The sequence below is a fragment of the Perissodus microlepis genome, chromosome 7, assembly GCF_051167445.1.
Source record: "Perissodus microlepis isolate ML-2025 ecotype Zambia chromosome 7, ASM5116744v1, whole genome shotgun sequence".
NCBI classification, from domain to species: Eukaryota; Metazoa; Chordata; class Actinopteri; order Cichliformes; family Cichlidae; genus Perissodus; species Perissodus microlepis.
In genome coordinates, this window is record NC_140467.1 from 25810663 (window position 1) to 25835021 (window position 24359).

The 24359-nt window shown below is 40.4% G+C and overlaps 1 protein-coding gene across 1 annotated transcript in view; it reads left to right on the forward strand.

The window, feature by feature from the left end:
* zc3h18 (zinc finger CCCH-type containing 18) overlaps positions 1–23094 on the forward strand; it is a 58385-nt gene extending 35291 nt beyond the window's left edge. Inside the window, exons 11-20 of the mRNA XM_084934387.1 lie at positions 3223–3348; positions 3523–3615; positions 6456–6722; positions 11898–12014; positions 12230–12238; positions 12328–12533; positions 16425–16639; positions 18155–18254; positions 20119–20206; positions 21943–23094. Of these exons, the coding sequence (XP_084790513.1) occupies positions 3223–3348; positions 3523–3615; positions 6456–6722; positions 11898–12014; positions 12230–12238; positions 12328–12533; positions 16425–16639; positions 18155–18254; positions 20119–20206; positions 21943–22153 (1432 nt within the window). The 3' untranslated portion in view covers positions 22154–23094. The remainder of the gene's footprint in view (positions 1–3222; positions 3349–3522; positions 3616–6455; positions 6723–11897; positions 12015–12229; positions 12239–12327; positions 12534–16424; positions 16640–18154; positions 18255–20118; positions 20207–21942) is intronic.
* Positions 23095–24359: the final 1265 nt, after the last annotated feature.

Consider the following 24359-nt stretch of genomic DNA (forward strand, 5'->3'; position numbering starts at 1 on the left):
TTGTATGTGTAAAAAAGATTTGTATGTGTAAAAAAGATTTGTGTGTGCGTAAAAAAGATTTGTGTGTGCGTAAAAAAGAATTTGTGTGTGTGTAAAAAAGATTTGTGTGTGCGTAAAAAAGATTTGTGTGTGGACTTAGCCCAAAAAACCCCCTGCAAGTTACAAGTACGAATTTTGACCCTGTTTTTCTTCCTTTCATCTGATTGGTCAATGTCATGTCAATCACAAATGTAACAATCCAATCAGAGAACAGATGGGTTTGGCTGTCGGAGGGGTGCTTTTTTTGAACTGCAGGTCCTTGAAGGGTAATACAGTTTGAAGCTGGAGGATCTCTATATAAATATCCGATAGCAGCTAGGTCCCCTAACTTTCAGCAGCTGTTGAAAGGATAAAGAAACACTTGCAAACTCCAAAACACAACGGAAGTGCTCCAGGACGCTAGGGGCAGTGTTGAGCTCGATTTGCAAAATAAACGGCAAGTTTGTCTGTATGGGACGGTCTAGTCTCCGTCGCGCTTCCCAGGTTGCCTAGCAAACATGATACTAACCGCTGGAAACGTGTCATACAACTTTGTTTGACAGAAATGAAGGAGAACATATTTTGTTCATTTGTTTGTTTGTTTCTACAAGAGCTTTGTGTGATTTGATAAGTATCTGAGGCTGAGACCACTGGACAGTAAAACTTCAGCTTCATTTCTGTACTGAACAGTCATTTAAGATTAGTTAGTAAATAACAATTAGCTAATGTTGTTCATGAGACTAAAGTCATATCACTTTGGTAATGTAAATATAATATGGCCAATATTATAGTTATTATATTAATCATTATTAGCTATTACAGCAGTGAACATGAACTCTGTGTCAAATACTGAGCCTCAGTACAGATTCAAGTTGCAGTTATTTATGTCTTATCACCTTAAATCTTCACTCAAAGACAAGTATCTTTGACAGTGCATATATAGATGTATCATATATAAGAGACAAATGCTGTTCCTTCAGTATGTTGGCATTACTAAATTTGGCTCATTGCTTACATATATTTATAAAAAGAAAATGTACGAGCTGTGATAACTGTTTCTGATAAAATGAAGAGTAGACTGATATATTGAATGTTCCTTTATTGGGTGAGAAAATCAGACCATGTCATAACTGCTTTAAGTCATACAGAATAGATATCAGAGCCTTAAACAGGCTGACTTCTGCTAAATGGGTCAAACTGGGCAGAAAGTCTACAAACACATAACATCCTTATAGAATATGATGTAACACTATAGATCAACTTACCTCAGAATATATAAAGCATATAAACAATTACAGCAATATGATGCAACAAACACAGCAGTGCTACTAATCCAAAATACTCAAAGCTTCATAGAACTGAAACAAACATTTATTTTTAGCTCCATTCTGCTGCTGATACATACTTTAGGTTTCTGAATATTAAACTTGTTTCTGCCTTTCATAGTGTGTAACTTGAAGGCCTTGAGTACTTTCTCCCACACTGAAAACACTGGAATGATAACATTATTTGAACATTACCTAATAAGACTGATTCAGGACAGATAATTAGTTATGTTAAACTTTCCTAGCAGTCCTTCAAAAACAGGGAACAGTCTGTCTATTCTCTCCATCTGTCAGCTGCTGCTGGCTCTTCCTCCTCCTCTTCCTCACATACTGCTGAGTTTGTCCTGGTGGATCATCAGGGGTGCAAAGCCTCACAGATGATGTGCAGCAGTGGGTCCCTCAGTCTGTCCTCACTCTGGACACTTGCAGTTGTCACACATGGAAATCAAATGTGTGATAAGCTGCAGGATTCAAACACAAGTGTAACTTATAAATACATGTTCATACTTTTATTCCACAATCAGAGAGAAAGAAAAAGAGAGAGAGTGCAGGACAGACAGACAGGTGACAGTCTCAGGTGTACACACTGCTACAAAACAGCATAAAAGAAGGAGGATTGTGTTATTACGAAACAAGAAGAGTTCCCAGATGTTACAGTGGACACATGTGTGACTCCTGTGATTAAAGCATCTTTCTTTCAGCTTAACGAGTGAACCGTCAGCTCGTTCAAACACACGTTAAAGTCCGTTTGGCTCGACACCACCGAACAGAGGCAGCAATATAACATAGCTAACATTAACAGTGCAGTGAATCCTGCTTGTGCCGTGATATTCAGGACTGCAAACCGAGCAGCATCACTGACTTTCAGCTTGTTGTGTTTGTGGATATATGACTGACTTTAATTATCCATAAAATCATCACATTCTCTGTAAGATTAAAGTCAACTATTGAACGGCGTATATTTTGAAGTAAAGGCTTTAAAACCAAGTTAGTGCAAACATCGCTAATGTCACATAACTTTCCCGACATGTGGCCAACAGTAATGTTTTAATGTTCTTCATTATAAAAACATTTGCACATAAATAAGTGACATAATATTCAGTACTTACTTCTGAAAGTTTACTCTTCGGCGGCTCCGCGTCCGCCGTTTTTTTTTCGGCAAAATTATCCACACCACCGCCGTGCTATGAAATCTGGGATACGTTGGGCCATGAAGGCTACACCGACCCATCCTTAAAATTCAGGGAAATTAAGGACGCATTTGAGGGCCGCATTTCGAGCAGCCTTTGAATTGGGACAGCCTTCGTCGTGTCGCTGTGACGTAATCGGCCTTAAAATGCGGCCTTTAAGGCTGCAGACCCTGGGATACAGCCCAAAATCCGGTCATTGGTACTTCCTGGCTTGTGTAGTTACTAGGTAACAAAAGCTCAACACTGCCCCTAGCGTCCTGGAGCACTTCCGTTGTGTTTTGGAATTTGCATGTGTTTTGGAGTTTGTAGGTGCTTTGTCTCTAGGGGCCACCGTAGTTATTAATTAATATCATTATCAAATGGTAAGGGGGGCAATGCCTACTAATATATCAGAAACCTGGTAGTGCTTACAATCCTAAATGTCGTAAAATTCTATAACTTGTCCAGGATAGTTTAATCTAGTTTCTTACTAATTAAACTGCAGGAATGGTCATTTGCCTCTCATACTTTCACCCCTCAGTACCCTCAGGGAGGAAGTTACACAAATGGAGTGCACTGAGAGCCAAAAACAACCTTCGTCCTGTTCTGGTTACTTTTTGTTTTAGTGTAGAAGGTAGAAAGGAATTGCTTGATAATTCTTCAGTAGCCCATTCAGAATTTTAATTGGGTTTATTCCATGTGCGTTTCAGGTCCTCGTCCCGCTCTTCATCATACACAGGCTCCGGATCGTCCCGTTCCCGCAGCCGTTCCTCCTCATTCAGCTCCTACTCCAGCCACTCGTCCCAACGCAGCTCCTTCAGCGGCAGCCACTCTAGGTACATAAATCTTGTAGTGTGTTTGTGTTTTTAATGTGTTTCTGCTCTCCAACACCATTTTTTGACACATTCTGCTAAGATATGTCAAGCCACTCGAGAATTTCTAAAATTGAAAACAAGCAACTGACTATGAATCACATTGTTTTGATTGATCTGATCTGATCTAATTTATAGGTCTCAGTCTTTCTCCACATCTCCCTCACCAAGTCCAGCAGCACTGAGGAACGCTAAGAACAAAGCAGACCTTCAGCCTGTTGTAGCCAAAGGGTAAATATTAAAAACGTTTCAATGTAAATCCTGAGCAGAGAGTGAGCTGCTTTGGCGGAGGTTTGCACTTGAAGGGCTTCTTGTTGATCGGTAGCTGCAAGGTTGCATTCCTATGCTGTGCAATGCAGTGGGCATTAGAGGCACAGCACTGGAGTGGTTCAGGTCCTACTGTTGGAGCAGACTTTTTGTGTCAGTCTCTGTAACCATGTGTCCTCCTCTGCTTCTCTCTTCTGTGGTGACCCACAGGGCTCAGTTCTAGGCCCCCTCCTCTTTTCTTTGTATGTGCTCCGTCTTGGTTTTATACTGAGCAAATACAGCATTGCTTTTCACTTTTATGCTGATGATTGTCAGATCTATGTAAAGAAAAAAGGCACACATTCTGTACAGCCATGACTTCAGTGTTTTGATGACATTAAAGCTTGGGTGTCTTGTAACTTTAAAATTCAATGACAAAAACACTAAGATTATGCTTTTTGGTAGCCCCACTGAGACCTCCAATGTGTATTTAGATTCCTTGGCCCTGTATAATGAGCCAACTGTCACAAAGCTCGGGGTCAAAGTGGACTCTGAACTTAAGCTTAACAGTTAGATTAAGGCAGTCATAAAATCGAGCTTCTTTCAGCTCAGGCAGTTGGCTAAAATAAAGCCAAATCTTTCACGGCAGCACTTTGAAACAGTTATTCACAACTTTGTTACCACTCGGCTGGATTACTGTAACAGACTTTATATAGGGGTCAGTGCTTCATCCATTACTCCTCTACGGAGGGTGCAAAATGCTGCAGCTCGTATTTTTAACTGGCACTTTAAAGTCTGAGCACATTTCCCCTATTTTAGCTTCACTTCACTGGCTGCCCATTCCTTTTAGGATTCATTTTAAAGTTATTTTAAAGCCCTCCATGGCCTAGCCCCATCTTATCTCTCTGAGCTGCTACAGACTTATACACCCACGCGCTCTCTCAGGTTAGCTGATTAACTGTTCCTGAATGTACCCAGGACTGAGCGTAAACTCAGAGACTCTGCTTTTGCTGTAGCAGTTCCCAAACTGCCTCTATACAGGCCTCTTCTCTGCCTGTTTTTAAAATCACTTCTGAAAACCCATCTCTTCACCCTGGCCTTTGACATCTTGTGAGATGTTGTTTTTCTTAGTTTATTTTTCTTTTAGTTGTTTTATTTAGTTTTGTGGTTTTTTGTTTCATTTTATCTACTGTTCTCAACTTATTTACTGTACAGAGCTTTGGTCCTGTGCTGGCTGTTTTAAAGTGCTTTATACAGAAAGTTGGATTCGATTGGATTGGATGGTGGCATGCTAGCTACTAGTGGTGCAACGGATCACGGTTGATCCGAAATCCGAACCGATCCCAGTCCAGGGTTCGGTACACACGTGATCCGAAGATTCGGAAAAAAAAAAAAAAAGTATGTGTGTGGTGCGCGTGGTCAGTCTGTCAAGCGGTAGTTATGGTCAGCGCTAGCGGTCCAAGTAGCGGAGTACAGGAGTTTGCGGAATTTAAGCAGCCCTTTGCTGCCCAATCCGACCGGGCTAAAGCTATTACAAAAGCTATTGGGGTGTTTAGCTGCAGACGGGAGGCCGTATTCCGTTGTGCAAAACAAAGGGTTTAAACTATGATGAACGTGCTTGAGCCACGCTATGATATCTCGTTGCGCGTCCACTTCAGTGACAAGATCGTTCCAAGCATGTATGAGCAGGAGAAGTTTAAAGTTATGGCTGAACTGTCCCAGGCATCTTCTGTTGCTCTAACTACAAATGGGTGGACCTCCAGGGCAACGGAAAGCCACGTGACCGTGACCACTCGTTATATCACAGCGGAGTGGTAGATACAAAGCCCTGTACTGCCCTATAGATTACATTAGATTAGATGAAACTTTATTTATCCCTCGGGTGGGTTCCTCTGGGAAATTCAGTTTCCTTGGCTCAGGCGATTAGAGGATCATCAGGGGGTCCTTTTGTCCCTCTGTGGGGGGATACTCCCACTAGGTTTATATCTGGGACTCTCCACCATTTGACCTTAGAACTGAAGAAGCTTCTCGGATGAGAGGTGAAACGTCTTCAAGTAACTTAAAGAAGTCCAGACGCTTTTCTTTGCAAGCTCCTTTGACTACGATGACCTGGATGACTGAGAACCTTCACAGACATATGTCAGTTTCCAGTAGCACAGCACCGACAGAAGTTGCAGAATGTGAGCAGAAATATACCATATATACACATATATAAATACAGAGAACACAAAAGGGATAAATAGAATAAATAGGAATAAGAATACAAGGGAACGGCACATTTCAAGTATTGTGAGTCTATTACACCGTTGGATATTAACAAAAACTATTGCACAGTGAAAAGGCACTACAGCTACTTTCCCCCCCCCTCCTTTGTCCCCGTTTCCCCTCCCTCTCCCCTCCAGCGAGGAGTTAAACATTTTGATGGCCTGTGGGACAAAGGACTTTTTAAGTCTGCTGGTTCTTGACTTTGGGAGAAGCAGCCTCTCCCTGAACAGACTTTATGGCCGTGTGCAGAGGATGCAGAGGCTGCCCTGCATGGTCCATAATGTCCATATTGCACCTTAATTTGTTTTTATATAAGTGCGTGGAATGAGTCTTCAGTTGAATGTTATTTAATAGGCAAAAAATACTTAAATAAATAAATGGCAAGTCGAATTTTTGTCTTTTTTTCTATTTTTGCTGATCCAAAATTGATCCGATCCGTGACTTAAAACTGTAATCCAATCCGAACCGTGAGATTTTTCATCCGTTGCACCACTACTAGCTACTATCACATGCCTGCCATTACTGTCTGTATACCTATAAGATCCCTTTTCCTTCCCTAGCATACCACTGAAGCAGGATGCCATGCCCCCTCCTCGCAGGGACAGGCCTCCCATGAAAAAAGCTTCCAGCCCTTCTATGCCTTCCGGACTGCAGTCCAGACCATCCAAACCCTTGCCAGATGGAGGAAAGCCTCCTAACAATCCACGAGATGCTGGAGGTGCAGGAGCTGGTGGAGCAGTCAAACCCCTGCCACCAAGGGAACCTGGAAAACCTGTCAACTTGAGGGAAGGCAGGCGGAAGGAGCGACAGCAGCATCCTCCTCGAAGGTAAGCATCTCATCTTAAAGCTTGTTTTGTTTACAGGACACAGAAATTCACAAAAATGGTTATACACTTATACATTTGACATGATCTATTACAAGATTATTGGCTTTAGGAGAAGTTACTAGTGTTGTTTTGTAGCAAGAGGTTCCTGGATACAAACCCATGGAGGGCCTGTTGTGGATTTTGCTTCTTATTTAGAATGAATAAATAAATAAAAGAGATGACATTGAAAAAGGAATTTAAGCTATTTCAAGAATCAGGAAAAGTTGTCTGCACACCTAATTTGGTTTGGCATTTAACTAGATACAAGACCTTTATGAGGCAATGCAATGTCAATGAATCAGCATAAAATAAGAGGACTGCATTAATCTGTTGATGTTAAAATTTAAACACAGTAAGTAAAAGTAAGTAAAACTTATAAATTTATAAGCACCTTTCAAGATAAAAATCACAAAGTGCTTCACAGAAGCTAAAACCTAAAAATAAAAATCAACCAAAAGCAAGTTTAAAAAGATGAGTTTTTAGCTGTTTTTTTAAAAAGCGACCACTGAGTCCACAGATCTCAGGCTCAAAGGGAGCCAGCTTGGAATATGTGTTGCTATACTTTTCTTTATGGTGTTTCTCCAGATTTAGGTGATTAGGAACTAAAAAATTGAAATGACAAATTGCATATTGAAAGATGACTAAAGCAGAAAACCATCAGTCACGAAGACATTAAAAAGTATCACAGTAAAGTGTAGCCTGAGCTACAACTTTAGGACCTGTTCAGGATTAATTCTCTACATATTTGGAATTCTACGCTAGAGATGAACACCATGGTGGTGAAGAATGTGGTCTATTCCAGGATTTATGTTCCCGCATTGGTATTTGATTACTTAGCTTCTTCAACATGCAGAGATGGGAATTGGGAAAGGATGGTTCAGTTGTGACACACATAATATGTCCTTCATGAAGCTAACAGAGCAGTCTCAGTTGTGTTAGGTTAAATGATGATTAGATGAAAAGTTGGCTTGAACAGGAAAAAATGTGACAGAGTTCACTATGACAAGGAAGAAAGGCAAAGAAAAAACAAAAACCAAAGAGCTAATACTCTGTTCCAGGTATTTCTTTTTTTTTTTCTGAAGTCTGTTGTTTTACTCTTTTTTTTCTTTTTTGGGGGGATGCAAAAGAAAATGACCAGCAAAAGCACAAACATAAACAAGAGTAGCCCATATTATTCTTTATTTCACACAGAATAAAGAGAGAGACAGAGGCAGATGATGTACTGTGACAGCCCCTAAAGATGTCAGTCAAAAGAAGAAGAAATTGTATGTTAAGTGAAGTCTGACTGCAACAGTTCAACAAAAAAGAACTCTTAGTTCTTAGTCTTAGTTATTAATCCTCAGGCCCTTCCAGAACTCTTATGGTACTTAGATTTGTCATTCTGTTACTTACTTAAATGTGTGGCTCCTGCCAAATTCTCAAGTGAGCATAAAACATTTTGGATGTTCTCCATGTGTGTGTAGGTGGATGGCAGCATGTTGGCCCACCATGTTTATTTTGCTCACGTTTTCAAGGAAGTGCACAAACAGTGAAAGGCGTTGTTTAAAAGTTTCATTTGCAGTAAGGAGAACTGTGTTCTTATTTGCATATTTTTGTAATGTAAGTGATAATGCAGATGTATTCCACTTTGGGGGAAGACCATAGAGCTCACACGTGGGCGAGTGAGTGGGTACATAGTTTGAGGAAAAACCTCTCTTTTGTACGCTTATGTTTGTGTTTGTTTATGAGAGTGTGTGAGAGAGCAACATCAGCCAAAGCGGAAGAAGAGTAAAAGGGCAGGGAAGAACAGTCTGTGTGTGCAAGGCTGTTTTCGTGTGTGTGTGAGTGGGTGGGTGCAAGTTTGTGGGCTGATTGAGTTACATGTGGAAACAATCCAGGAAAACGAGTTCAGGTGCTTGTTATTATGTTTACTTCCCTTCCTTTAACTTCACTCTGATGAACCGATATATATATGATGTAACTAAGGGTGTAATTTTTGGTCTGCCTCTTCAACACGATGGTTTAAACTTAAACTTGCAGTATTAAAAAGAGTATAGATGGGCGTGACTGGTCACCTAGATGTTGAAATTTAGATTAAACTGTATATAAAAGATTAGTTTCAGGGGTTCTGAATTATATTATCTTTTATTTTTATTATTTACCTTTTTCGTTTTATATTTAGTGTCGTTCTAAGGTATTGGCTAAGGCTAGCAAGCTTGACTATCAAGTTGGCTGAGTAAAATGTACGTGTACAGAATAAGGCTAGTCACCGGTACAGACACATGGATGACACCTGGGTCATAATCAAAACCCAAGAAGCAGAAACCCTCACTGCTCACATCAACTCATTGGATAGAAATATAAAGTTCACCAGGGAAGATACAAAGGATAATAGTTTGACATTTCTGGACTGTGCTGTGCACATTGAGGAGATTGGAAGCCTCAACATTGAAGTTTACACAAAGCCCCCCCACACAGAATAGTGCCCACTCTTTGACTCCCACCACCTGCTGGATCACAAACAGGGAGTAATCAGGACCCTCCAACACCAGGCAGAAAACATTTGCTCTAATGCAGAAGGGAAAGAAAAGGAACACAGAGATGTGAAGAAAGATCTTTAAAAAAATGTGGTTATCCCACTTGTGCTTTCATCAAATTGGCAAATGGGAGAAACAGAATGACAAACAGAATAACATTGTCATCCCTCATATGTAACAGGTTAATCAGTGAAACTCGGGAAAATCCTCTCCAAGCACGACGTCCCAGTGTACTTTAGACCCAGCCACTCCCTCAGACAAAAACCGCTTCATTCTAAGGACAAAATTCCCAAACATAAAGTAATCAACATGGTGTATGCTGTGGAGTGTAGCAAGGGGTGCTCTACATTGGAGGACGACGTCACGTTTTACTTTCTTGGATCGCTTTGAAACCCTGCCAAGCACGCACCATTTTAGAACCTGGTACTATAACCTAATGGAAACCCCCGAAAACTGTGGCGAGTCAATCTGAATAGGTACTAATGGAAAAGGGGCTATACTCACAGATATTCACTAACTGGTTCTCAGTACAGAACTAAAAAGGCATTACCAGAATCTAATTACCAAAATTGTCACAAAGACGTCTTGTACAGACTGTACCATACAGCATTTGCTATGACTCCACCACTTCATTTTTGCTTGTATCACTTGTAAGTGACTACACTTTAAGTAGTGTATTTATGGAACAGAAAAGCTAAAGGTGGGCTCATATTGTATCCTACTGTATGGGAAGGACTTGGCTGCTGCTCTCCGGTCATGTGGCATGTGGTCACCTCCTTACCCACACAAGTAAAGTGGTGCCAAGCATACACCAAATCCACCTCATCCAGGAGATGTGATACTGTCAAAACTCTTTTTACCTCCAATTAAAGACAGAGCATAGGCAATTTTTTTAATGCGTTAGTTTAAATTGCATGTGCGCTTTTCTTTTTCTTTTTTTTTTGCCTTTGTCTTTAAAATCTTTTAATTTCTAAAATGCTCACTCAATTTCTAAAATACAAAGCAATGACCAGTTCATTTTGAAAGACCTGTGACTTTTCTCTGGTGAATATCTATTATTGCTCATTATCGAATATTAAATAATATTGAATATATTATTTATATGAATACTATTTGTTGTTATTACTATTATTTAGGAAGTATTTCTTATCCAGTTAACCAATGGAATAATCAGTAGAATACGCTCACAAAACTTAATCAATAACTGCAGCCCTACTTGCACTGCATTTTACAGCATTTTGGTTTTATTTGACGAGGGAAAAAATGATGCAGAGGAATAAGATTTGCTGTTTAAGAGCCAAACATTGTCCAGTGTTGACTTTTAGTAGGGAGATAGTAGCAAGATAATTGTCCACCTATTTAGCTCAGAAAGAACTCATGTTCCAACTGATACATTTTTGTTGATGTTATGTCCATTGTGTTAAAACAGTATGTCAAAATGAAAAAAAAAAAAACCCCTAAAAAGTCAGCTGTGAGGTTGTGCTGAAAAGAGTGACAGCAAACAAGGCGAGGCAACAGTTTTTAAAGGTGAAATATAAATGTCAAAAATGGCCAATTATAACCTTGACTCCAGATGTGAAAGCATCATTTTTGACTTTTAATTGTATTTTCACAGGTTTTACAGCTTTTCCTACTGATAAAGACCTTGTTAATGGTCATTCATACATTTTTGTTTGTTTTAAAGTAATAATAATATTAACACAAGGAAATTCTATGTGAATTAACAGAACCTTTGTTTTATCATTACAAGAATAAACTACCAGAGCCTTCACTGGAATTTTACACATTTATTTATTACAATCTAAGTCCAAAGAGTCACTGGCAGATTTCTTTAATTTATCTTAAAAAACAGCATTTCTTTATCATGTTGAAAAACTGAGATGTACTGTTGAAATTGCACTTTTTCTTATATTAGATATCTCAGGGATTAAATGTGTAGTTCAACTTCTTCATAAAAGTTTTCACTGGTCCAGCCCAGTTGAGATCAAACTGAGCTGTAAGTGGCCCATGATGTAAAATGAGTTTGACATCCCTGTTCTAGAGGGTTAGTCTGCTAAACTTTTCTATAACCCTTATTAGCAACATTAAAAACAGTCACACTAAAAGCTATTTTCCTTTAAAATGGGCTCAAACTTCTGCATTATAATCAGTTCTGATCATTTCAGCTCGCACTGTACATTGTGCGATTCCATCCTAACTCTGCGCACAAAAATGTTAAAACTTGCTCACAGAAATCCTTAAAATCTCATTGAAAAATTACTTTTGGTCTTAATTTTGGGAGCTTTAATTGACAGCAGCTACACTGACATCATTTGCAAAATCACCAATATGATTATCCAGCATGTTAGTTAGAAAAATACATCAATAAGCAATGATTTATTTGATGATAATGAGGGTGGTGACTTGATAAGTCTCCCAGAATGAACATTAACAAGAGAACATTTGTCAATAATAAATTAGATGTACTAGCATGTACTTTCCTTCAGGTTTCTTTTTTTGGTGATGATCTGCTTGTGTGAAAGCTACTGAATAAATTCCCATGTCTTACTCTGGTTTTCGTTTATTTAGAAAAAAACAAAACCTTTTTGCATTCTTAGCTCTGTCTCTGTATGTGCTGCAGGAGAACTATGAGTGGGAGTATTAGTGAAAGTGGTAGCAGTTATACTGGTTCCAGCTCCAGATCTAGATCCTCATCCAACACCCTCTCAAGATCACACTCTGGATCCAGGAAATCCAGGTACTTATTCACACAGTCATTGTCCCGAGTACTGCATTTTGCCAGTTAAGAGTTGAGTACTATTATTACTATCATATCTTATTTATCTGTTGCCTTGGCCCTTATTGATCTGTATTTACTCACAATGCAGCCTAATATCAGTCATTTATATTTCAGTAATTTATATTTTCTCTTCTCTTGCTTTCATTATCTGCCTCTCTTGGAAAATCCTACAGAAAATCCAGGTATGACAGTTGTTGTTCAAGCTTTGTATTTTGTGTTTGGGTATGGTGTTTTGTGTATTCACGGGGCAACCTGTCAATTCTTGTTGCAGATCACTTAGTGTGAGCAGCGTGTCGTCTGTGTCATCAGCGTCATCCAGCAGCAGCTCTGTACGCAGTGCAGACTCAGATGACATGTATGCCGACCTGGCCAGCCCAGTATCCTCTGCCAGCTCACGCTCACCCACACCAAATCACCCTCGCAAGGAGCGAGGGCCTCCACGCGATCGGTCCCCACATGGAAGAGACAAGAATAGGGGTTAGTACAAGCCACCTAACACCCATTCAGCTGGAACACAGGACCCAACAGCCTGTCATGCAAACATAAATGTAGTTCTGCTGGAAATAACAGATTGATTCTTTTCAACCCCCAATTTCTTCCCAAAGTTTGACCTTTCTCACTTTTACGTAGCCCATATTCATACGTCTAATTTTAAGCAAAGTTTGTTAAGTATAATTTTATTTAATCTAACAGCTACAAATTAAATCTGAAATCAAACAGTTGGTCTTAACGTTAAAAAAAGGTTTACTACTAAATACAACTGGAATTAATGAATTCCTCACAACAGTCTGATGCAAAGACCTGTAATGGCAGAAAAACCCCAGTGACACAATCCCCAAGCAGAACACAAGCTCAGGGAGGGGCAGCCATTTGCTGAAACCAGTTGGGGGGTGAGGGAAAGAAGGAGAGCACAGAGAGATGAGGCCAGAACAAACACTATGGTTGAAAAGAGACAAAAGATTTAGTTGAATATACAGTCAAGGTAAAAAGGAAGTACACTCACCTATTATGGGCGTGTATTTCTACAGGCAGAAATTATTTCCTATGACGCTGTGATGCACATTTAGGTCATCTTAGTCTCTTTGTCTAGCATTGTCCTTATCTTGTACAACATCCACCTCTATGACATCATCTTGTGAAACCCTAGCTCCATCCGCACAATGCTACTGGCCTTGTGGATCAGTTTAATGAGTCTGTTGGCATCTGTGACCCCTCAACCTGCTTCCCCAGCATTGCAACAGCATAGAGCAGGGGTCGGCAACCTTTCTGATGATGAGTGCCATCTACAATTTCCTCAGAAGTCAATATGCCATATGATTGCATTAGTAATAAATTTAATAATGCTCTATATTAACAGTTACACACTATATAGAACAACTTTATACAAATGTATTTGTTTGCAGATGTTGGCAGCTATCATCGAATAGTTATCAGCTATTTTGAAACACAAAAAAGACACTTTTTATCCATAACAAGAACTCCATAACAGCAAATACAACAGAAAGTGCAAATGCGATTTATGGTCTCCTCACAATAATGATAAGAAAAGTCAAAGGAGCTTGCAAAGAAAAGCGTCTGGACTTCTGAAGAAGTCCAGATGCTTTTCTTTGCAAGCTCCTTTGACTACGATGACCTGGATGACTGAGAACCTTCACAGACAATGATAAGAAAAATAAACTGAGCCAATATGGCATACACAGACACACATGTTAATGTGATCTCTGGTCTCCCACTCAGAGAAATAGGTCACTGAGTGTCCACCATTCAGATGGCTACCTGAGGACACGCGTCATGTGAGAGAAAATCTGCTCACACAGATATGTAGAGCCAAATACTGTCAATAGGGCCTCTGCAATGTTCTGAAGACAGTTAAACTTGTCAGGTAGTGATGTCCAGCAGGTGAAAATGCAGCTCCATGTACACGCACAGCTGTGGATTCCAGCTGTGTTCGTAGTTCTGCAAACCTTGACCCCCCACAGAGTCGAGCTTTTCAGTTCAATCAGCTGCATTTCGATGTCCTCTGTGTCCAGCCAGTTAATGCGAGTCAAATCCAGCTGCTCATTAAAGCTTTCTGGTTTGATCAGAAAAGAAAACATTGGTCCATACACCTGAAAGTCCCGAAAACGCATTGTGAATTCTGTCTCAAGTCTTCGGATGTATCCGTGTATTTCCGTGGTGCTGATGCTGCGCTGAGTGGAAAGCTCCTGAAGCATTTGAAGTGTCGGAATGTGGAAATTTCAACATCGCTTGAAAAAACTGCCAGCTAGCAACATCCCTCTCACCAGTAGACTAAGTTATTCTTAGCCAATAACAAGTTGAATCTGGTAGTTGGGGTTGTTAGCTAAGATACCATCATTAAGAAGCAGCACAACTAATGTGTCTATGCGAGCTAATTTGCGATGTGCACCGCCATTTATTTTTTTTAATGCACCCTCTCAGATTAATTCACTGTGTGTCATGCCCAGGGCTGGACTGAGACAAAAAATCAGCCCGGGCATTTTGACTAGAGACCGGCCCACCAGGTATTATAGGAAAAGCCATAAAGCCTTTGAATGAAAACAGATGCTGTTGTGACAGTGATGTACAGTCTTGCTGGTATATGTATGATTTCTATACATTTTACATCATCATCACAAAAACTTTGGTTGTAAGATTCTGATCATCATTTATTAAAAGCTAGATATCTTAAATGAGAATAAGAAAGAAAAGTATTTCTTTGTGCCCCCCTCTCCCTGTTAATGCCCTACCTGGCCCCCCTGGCAAAACTTTGCTAGACCCGCCCCTGCACAGTTACCAGCTGTCAGCTACGTAAAAAAGGATCCTGGTGTTATTTGTCTCTCAGAAACAGTTCATAAATTCCCTTCAACTCATTCATGTCACCTGTTCAGCTCTGATGATTCAGTAAGGACATCTCCTGGTTTCATCTTCATGTTTCCCTCTCACCAGATATCCAAACCGATATCATGACCAGCAGCTTTTACAGCTGTGGCTCCAGCAAACCTCAGCTGATACTAGAAGTTAATGTTAAATAAATTCTAACAACAGCTGATCAAGCTTAAACGTGCTGCTGTTGTTTAGCGCGACATCCGCTGGTTTCCTCTTTCTGGCGTAAAGTGGGCGATAAACAAACAAGAGAGAAAAGCCGATCAGCTGATCACTGATCAGTGTCATGATTGAAGTAGCAACAGGAGAGGGAGGGGAGAGAATGAGAGAAGAAGAGGCAGCTGTGCAGCGTAAAGATGCAGAAAGATGCAGATGCTTTGTGTCTTTTTTTATTCTAGCTGAAGTACGGGACAAACTGTTCCTTCTCACCTCAATACGAAACGCGTAATATTTCCTCTGAATACGGGATGATTCCGTTTTTTACAGGAAGGTTGGCAACTCTAATTGTGAATAAAATAAAGTTCAATATCAGTAACATCATAGCACCCACCCAGCTGTACAGAAACTCCGTCATGCTAGCTAGTCCGCAGTACGAGTTATTGTAACTGACTGTAAAAAGTCAGCATAACGAAAATAAACTACACCTAAACTTGGTTTATATCTGACTCAGATAGACTGCAGGTCATAACTTCTTACCTGAAGTTCAGTTCACCTGATACTCGGACCGGCAGCTGCCTCAGGGCTCTCTTCCTGCCTCCCCTTTCCCTCATCCACCTGCTGTCCTCTGTGAAAGCTCCACCATAGCCACCACCAAACAACTGAGTTATCTTTCATTGTTTGTACGTTACAAAAAAAACAAAGAACATCGGCCCGTAAAAACGAAAAATCACGATGGGCCCACCGGGTAAATGCCCGGTATGCCTGATGGCCAGTCCAGCTTTGGTCATGCCATCAGTTAACCCTTTGCATGCCAGCTGTGGCACGCATGCCCAAGGTTGCCAACCCCTGGCATAGAGGATATAGCACTAGCCACAACAGGTTGTAGGAAAATCCTGAGCATTGTCTGACAGATATTAAGACGTCTGCCACCTCAGATAATAGAGACAGCTCAACCGTAAATTGCGGTTGTGGTACTTCAGCATCTAGCTAGTGCTACTGAAGAGCAGCAATTAGCTCAACAAACATCAGCAAACACACAAACTGTTTGTGTGCAGTTTGTCACACAGTGTACTGCTAGCTAAAGGTCTAGCTGCTATATTTCACAGAGAGAGAAAAGAAAGAGAGCTAACTTCCACTAACCACTCAGAGATGAAGAAAGATAAGAAAGACATTGCAGGAGAGGCAGAAGAGAGGTTAGATTTAAAGGGAAGGACTGCTCAGTGGGGTTTGATAAACTGGAAGCTTACGTGTAAGTCCTCATGTATTTCAATCAGACGTTGGGTCTGCACACATGACATTCTCACATTTCTTTTTTCATCATTAAAGAAAGACCATCGAAAAAGGATGAACCCTTCAGAGAAGATCGAAGAAAGATTGACCAGTCTGGTCCCCCACCCAGAGAAGGAAATCCCTTGCCCAGAGCAGGGCCTGGTAACAGGGGGGGGCACCCAGTACATCCTCCACCTGGCACCATGGGCCCCCCTGGAAACTATGGCAGTTCAAGTTCCCACAGAGACATCAAGCTCACCCTCCTTAACAAGGTTAATATTCTGCTTTCTTACATTTAAAGGAGTCTGGTTATCTAAATCAGAAAACCACCTTTTTTGTTTCTAATGGCTTTTTGTGAACCTTTAATGTTCAAAATAATAAGTCCTTAAATAAAATGTACTTTCTGACATCTATACAAGTGAAAATTGGCCTCTATTGACACACTCTGACAATCCATACTAGCATCAACACAATAGACATTATGACTCCGTGAATCATGGAAATTCACCAACAACACAAACCTTTTGCAGCATAACTAATAGATGGTTTAGGGTCGCCTGATCCAGGCCCAACTATAACCTTTATCAGTGTGGCATCTGGCTTGATAAACATAACTGGGTGTCATCTCCATCATAAATGGAATGTATACAATGTTTTTAATTAAAATGTATAAGGAAATGATGATTCAAGCTAGTGGAATGCATTACCATTAAACCAAATGGTGTATTATAGTCTCTGTTACTGCCATTAGTTACCACAAGGAGAAGTTCTTTGTTTACAGATCAGTTATTCCAAGCTCACCAACAGGATCACTCAGCATTGTTATTGTGAGGACAAATAAAATGAAAGCAACTGTATTTAGAAATCTCAACAGTTTCCTAAGCATAAAACAATCATGTTCTTTTAGCCTGTGTCACATACTCAGTGAAAATAAAATGATTTACACCATCACGTGAGACATGGTTTAAAAAAAAAACCCATTGTTACCAAGATTAACGCAGCAAATACGAGTGTACATACATAAATTCCTGTTTTATCACGTTTTACATGGAAACTCAAACTAGCAGAGACACACTGAACGCACCTCATTGCCAATTGTAACCAAACAGAAGAAAGTACGTTCATCTTCACAGTATGCAGTTCAAGGAAAATTTTAAAAAAATGTTTCTAACAAATACGCAAAAAAAAAATATTGAATTAATTCACTGTCTGTTATAGTCTCCAAAGTAAAATGTTCAGTGGTGTCAGGTGTTACTGTAAAACCAAACACAGAACGGTCCACTGTCAGAGGCCATAAGATTAGTAACCTTCACTAGCGCTGTTTCTGTGCTATGATGAATTAAATCCTGGCTGAAACTCATCAGAAGAATTGAAACAACTCTTTAAAAGCCAAAGATCTGCAGCCTGCACACTGAAGAGCTCCACATTTACCCAAAAATTGACATTTTGAACACACAGATTTTTCTCCAACCGTAATGTATTTAGTGGCACTTTTGGGCCTGTAGTTTAAATCCTGAAATTAGAATAAATTAATGAAAATATTTTAAACAAATTTTAATCTTAATAAGGAACTAACCTAAAAATTTGATCAACTTCAGTCACTCCTCTTGTATCTGATAGAGAGTATCTATGCTCCCAGCAAGTGTCATCTCAGCAAGTTTATTTGCATTTTTGCATGAAACAATAGACAACTTGACTCTTTACTTGAGCTTGATTTCCATTCCAGTATGGACCCATTTCTTGCTTTTCTGTAATTTTTCCTGAATGTTTTAATTGTTCAATTTCAGCAGCAGGGAGACAAAGGCAACAGGAAGCGGTACCTGCCTGGAGACAAAGACAGGCCAGGTTCCCCCCTCAACAAAAGAATGGCTATGTCTCCAGACAAAGGTGAGAAACATGACTGACTAAATAGAAGCACTTTGTCTCCCAGGGAAATTTGCCTGAGCCTAGCCCCTCTGTTGTACAGGAGCTGCCAACATTCCTGGGCCTGGAGCAAATTCTCCCAGGAAAACCTACTCAGTGTGTCTAGCTTTGCTCTCAGGTCCAGAACATACTGAATTTCATTCCTTCCAGTTTTCTTCAATTTGGTCTAAAACCCCAAACATTAACTGGGGAACCTTTAAACAACAGAGGGTCTAACCAGCGATTCCAATTGCGTTCATCCTTTGTGAATGAAATTACGAATCATGGACTTTAAAATCTTTGTATTAGCGTTGTATTAGTTCTGGTGCAATGTGATATCCCGAAGCAGTGCCGCTGCGCACCATTTCTTTAAAGAGTGTAGTGCAAGCGCAGTTTTCAGGTCATCTCCCCGAGATACTGACTGACCAGGGCACACTGTTCATGTCTCTCACACTAAAAGAACAATACGAATTATTGGGCATTAAATCTCTTTGGACCAGCGTCTATCACCCTCAGACTGACGGGTTGGTGGAGCAACCGAATAAGATTTTAAAGTCCATGATTCGTGCGCTCTGGTGAAATGGCCCAATGAGGTCCATACACTCAAAAGGGACCTCCATTAGAAGTAATGGGCATGAAGGTGCTTTGGGAATGCCGGGCTGGTTCACCATCTAACAGTCAGGACAAGACACATCGTTGCACATCCCCCCGAATGCCCAGTCATTATTAGCTCCAGAAAATTGCCCCTGTTTTCTAGGGGTGCAACGATACTCGTATTGATATTGAACCGTTCGATACAGTGCTTTTGGTTCGGTACGCATATGTATCGAACAACACAAAATGTTTTATTTATTTTATCAACTTTTCTTCTGTCGATGCTGTCTGTGTTGAGAGCTCAGTGGATCTGCGTTCGACTACTCCGCCTAGGCTGCACTGTCGAGTGCAGATCCACTGAGCGCAGAACAAGCTAGCAAGACAGAAGCTAAGCTCGTTGCAACATGGCAAATTGAACCTCCCCCACCCTCATTCAGATCTGGCCTTTGGAACTGTTTTGGTTTTCATGTGACGTATGACCCTGAAGGTAAGCGCGTCATGGACAAAAGTAAAACAGTATGTCGGATGTGCCACGCAATGCTCAATTACATTGGTGGGAACTACTGCGTTAGCGCAGTTAGCTCATTAACGTGTTGACGCCGTCCAGCCCCACGCACGGGGTGATCCGCGGTAGCTCGTTATCGGAGATTTGCCGTGTTGTGGCGTTAACGTCATTTCAGATTAACGCTGACAGCACTAGTGGGAACAAAATGAATATGACTGCACATTTACTCCAACATCATCCTAGTGCAAAGACAAGTGGAAGCAGACAAAAACAACAAGCATGCATGCTACAAACTTTACCCGAGTCATTTAGACAGCCGTTAGCACATGATTCTCCTTATAGGGACCTGATATGTTTAATATGCTGCTGAGAATATAGCCCAGAAGAAGCATATAGTGTAGCTTTTATTTTGGAAAGAGCCATTTCTCTGTAATAAACTCTCTTTTCCAAAGATGAGTGATTTCTCGATCAGATAGATTTTTTTTTTTTTTTATTACTTTGTTGTTTCAGCAACATTAAATTTAAAAACTGTACTTTCGAGTTAAAATATATATTTATAATTTTAATAAATGACAAATTAAAAAAGCATGAACATTTTTTGTATCGAAAAAATATCGAGCCGTGACACCAAAGTATCGAACTGAACCGTCAATTTTGTGTATCGTTGCACCCCTACAGTTTTCATATGAACAGCTTAAATGTAGTTTAGTCTGTCTGCCTCATTATCTCTTAATCTGGTGTTTTTTTTAGGCCGCGATAAGAGGATACCTGGCCGACTCCCACTTTCTCCTCGAATAGATCGACCCAGAGGGCGACCCATGCCCCCACAGGGAGACAGGTTGGTGGCTTATTGTTGCTGAAGGCCTGTGGTTTTTAAACCTTCACTGAACACAAAGGACATTCAGCTAGAACTGTGGAATTTCTTAAATCACCTTTCTCTATGTTGTACAGCCTCTGTATAGGCAGCAGTGATCATGGTGACTCAGGCCAAACACATGTCTGTCATGTCATGTGGTCTGGCAAACTTCATAAGCCAAAATGAGGAACAGGCCACAGATAGTTAACCTTCCCTGCACGTGTTGTAGTATGCATTGTCTCTTGTGCAAAATCCCCTCTATGAAATAATTCCGTTGTGTTATCAAGCATCCTGTTTTGTACTGAACTGTACTGAACACAGAGGCAGAGCCAAATGAGAGAATTGAAATAACAATTTGTTTTGTCCACCATGAAACTCTCATTGTGACTTCCATTATGATTAATGTATGGATTCATGTCATACCACTTTGGACATCCAAGTATAAATGTTCCCGTTAGGTTGTTTCCTGGTTTTGGAAATAGGAAAGTTCAAAAAGAAGAGACAGTGGCAAGTTTGTTTGTTTTTTTCCAACATGAAGAGATAGTAATGTTTACTTTACCAGCAACACAGCAAGGTTAACCTGGGTCATATACACTAGTTAACTATTTTAGCCTGCAGTAGCTGATGAGCAAAATTGAGGCATGTCAGCAGACACACATGAGTTAGAAATAACAGAGAGGGTTATGTTGGGGCCAGGGAATTGCCTTAGTGAAACTCTGAACAGACTTGTGAAAATCGAGAGATCAAAGGGACCATTTCCATTTCCTTGTTTTGTCTGACCAACAGTCCCAAATGCAAAAGGTAATCATTTTTACTATGTGGTGAATAAGCATCAAATACTGTACTATGCTATAGGCATTGTTAAACTTTTGTATACCTGAATAGTAGTAATTGTTTAATTAACTGAAAGGCCAGTATCATAAACAATATCAACATTGTTCAGTAGTCTAATTTACCAAAAGGCTTTTGATCAAAAGATTTTTAAAATGGTTCAGGGACAGTGTCAACAGTTCATTAGATGCTCAGCAGGTACTATTTTCAATCTGCACAGTTAACCAGAAATGAAAAAAAAGCTTCCACAAAACTGCTTCTAGTTTCTGAAAACTGAGAATTGTTTCTGCTTGTCATTGACTGATATGCAAATAGAGGGTTTTTTTGTTTGCGTTTTCTTTTTCTTTTTTTAGCTCAAAATTACCGCTTAAACTTCTTTACTTTCGTTAGCAGTCTAAAGACTAAAAAGTATTTGAATCATTGTAATGTTAAAAGATTAATTCATAGATGGCTGATTTTGGTTGGTTGATTCTATATTTAACCTATTAAATATGTGATATTAAGAATTGTATGTAATTACTTTAAAGCTGACAAAGTTTTATATTGAACTTATTGAAACTTGCAGGGATCTAGTTATAACTAAAGCTAGTGGATAACTAGCTTTAACAACTAGGATTAAAGAGTTTAACAGTTAAAACAGACCCAGATGTAGATAAACACTGAATGGGTTTATAATAGTTGATGAATCAACATAACATCCCGTTTAAAACAGAAGACATGATGTGTGCTGTCATCTAACTTAAGTGTTGTTAAACAAAGGCTGATTCAGCAGTGGAAGTAGTGAATGCAGGGAATGGCTCTCAGACATTCTTTTCCAGTTTTTAGTCATGTATTCTCATCTGCACTTGGCTGGTAATTATAACGCTTAACTCTGTCTGTCTTCTTAGAAAACGTCCTCTGTCTCCACCTCCCAAATCATCTGGGAAAAGCCCAGCAGCTCCATCGGCCAAGCTGGTCACACCGAGTCCAGCATCGGGTGCCGGATCAGGTTCTAGCAAACCCAGCAACACGCTGTCCCGGCGCGAGGAGCTTCTGAAACAGCTGAAGGCTGTGGAAGATGCCATCGCTCGTAAACGAGCAAAGATTCCTGCCAAATAAATGGCAGCACAGCCCTAACCTGTTCATCCACATGCAAAGTCTGCCTGGGCAACCATGAGGGTCACAGGGTGGACTGTTTTTTGTTTTGTTTTTTCTCAAATCTCCAATGGACATGTAAAAATGTTGTATGGTTTGGTTATAAAGGCTGTTGTGTGAGTGAACAGGAAGTAATTGCCACAAAAACCACCTTGGGCTTGATGGGCTCTGCTTCATTTTTCGAACATTGATCACTTCCATGTTCCCGAGTTTGCTCCCGTTAAAATCCTTTTAATGTCTCAGCCACATATTACCTCACAAATAGAAGAGGTCATCTGGGCATTTGGCAAGGAAAGGGACGTCTCAGGAATGGAGTGCAATATGTTTAGACTTCATAATGCAGAGACAGGATAGTAAAGGGGTACTGTGTTTACCTGCTGCTCACTTTGTTCCCTCACTAGAATGGAAGCATTTTCCTCATTGTGTGGTGAATAATAGATCTATGAACACTGAGCCGTTTCTATCTCTTTTACTGTCTTGTTCTTGCATTTTTTTCTCCTTTTTCCTGTATGTGCAGTGGTGTGACTGTTGGCTCAGCTCTACAGGGTACCAACAGCCCACAGGACCTCAGAGCGTTTCTTTGTACAAATCTCCAAGTTCACAAGCATCCATACTCGGCCCAGCTCCCTCTTTAACCAATGCCTCGCCTCCTTACTGTGTTTTAGGATAGTGGTCATTTTCACAGCTCAGAACCTTTCAAGCATATCATTATAAACCACATTGATGTGAAGTACTGCTTTTTAAAAAATTCCAACGTTTTGTTTTCTTAGCTCTTAAGTGATAAAACAATGTTTTCTGTCACATTTTTTGTTGGAGGAGTCTGAGGTGGAATGGGAACATTTAGAGACAACGTATGTCTTGCTTTTGTGAGAAAAGCCTCTAAATAAACTATTTTGATAAGACAAGTTCCTTTGTGTGCTGTCGACTGTTGAAAAAAGAAAATTTGTTACAGTACAGATCCACAGTAATGTATAATAATTTCAAAGGGGCATTGTTCAGTTTAAACAGCATACAGATGTTTGTTAAGAACGTCCATGTTTTTTTAAGCTAGCGCATTATCATGAATCTATTCACAGCATTGAACCATCACAATTGAGTGTTGAGAAATTCCCATCTGCCGTCTCTAATAAAGTCACTATCGATTTCTTTGTTAAGCCGTTGCATTGCTCCTACGGTCATAGTGAGGTCATACCTGATCTTATCATAGTTTTGCTTTTGACAGGGCAGTGTCAGTCACCACTGCGGTCCTGACTGCAATTTCTCAGCAACTACCAGTTCTACAAAGAGGAAAAACCTGGTGCTGGAGGAAAAGTGAGCCTAGTGATCGAAGTCTAAACTTCGCCAGTGGCCAGTCGTGCAACAACCAGTGGGTGATGTCACATTGGCTATGTCGATCTTTTGGATAGATGCAAACACTATGGTGTACTGCATTAACGGGTAGTACACCATATGTCTGTGAAGGTTCTCAGTCATCCAGGTCATCGTAGTCTAAGGAGCCTGGAGAGAAAAGCGTCTGGACTTCTTTAAGTTGCTTGAAGACGTTTCACCTCTCATCCGAGAAGCTTCTTCAGTTCTAAGAGTCAAATGGTGGAGAGACCCAGATTTAAGCCCAGTGGGAGTGTCCCCCCCAAAGAGGGACAAAGGACCCCCTGATGATCCTCTACCTAATCACATGAGCCAAGGTGTGAAAACGGGTGTGGGTCACAGTCAGCCAGGGTTTCGGGTGAGCTCATTGTGAAACCTGGCCCCACCCTATCATGTGATTTCCTGAGGTCAGATGGCCCAGGATGTGAGTGGGCGTTAAGGCGTCTGGGAAGGGAACTCAAAACTGGATTATAGATGGCAGACAGTTGGTGTCATAAACCACCACCTCTGTTCAAAGATGGTCGTTCACAGTGGACATAAATGGCTTCTTTCACTTCTTTCAAACCATCTGTCCTCTCTGTCCAAAATGTGAACACTGGCATCCTCGAAAGAGTGACCTTTGTCATTTAGATGCAGATGGACCGAGTCTTGTCCCGTGGAGGTGGCTCTTCTATGTTGTGCCATGCGCTTATGAAGTGGCTGTTTGGTCTCTCCAATGTAGAGGTCTGGGCAATCCTCACTGCACTGTACAGCATACACCACATTGCTAAGTTTGTGTTTTGGAGTTTGGTCTTTCGTGTGAACC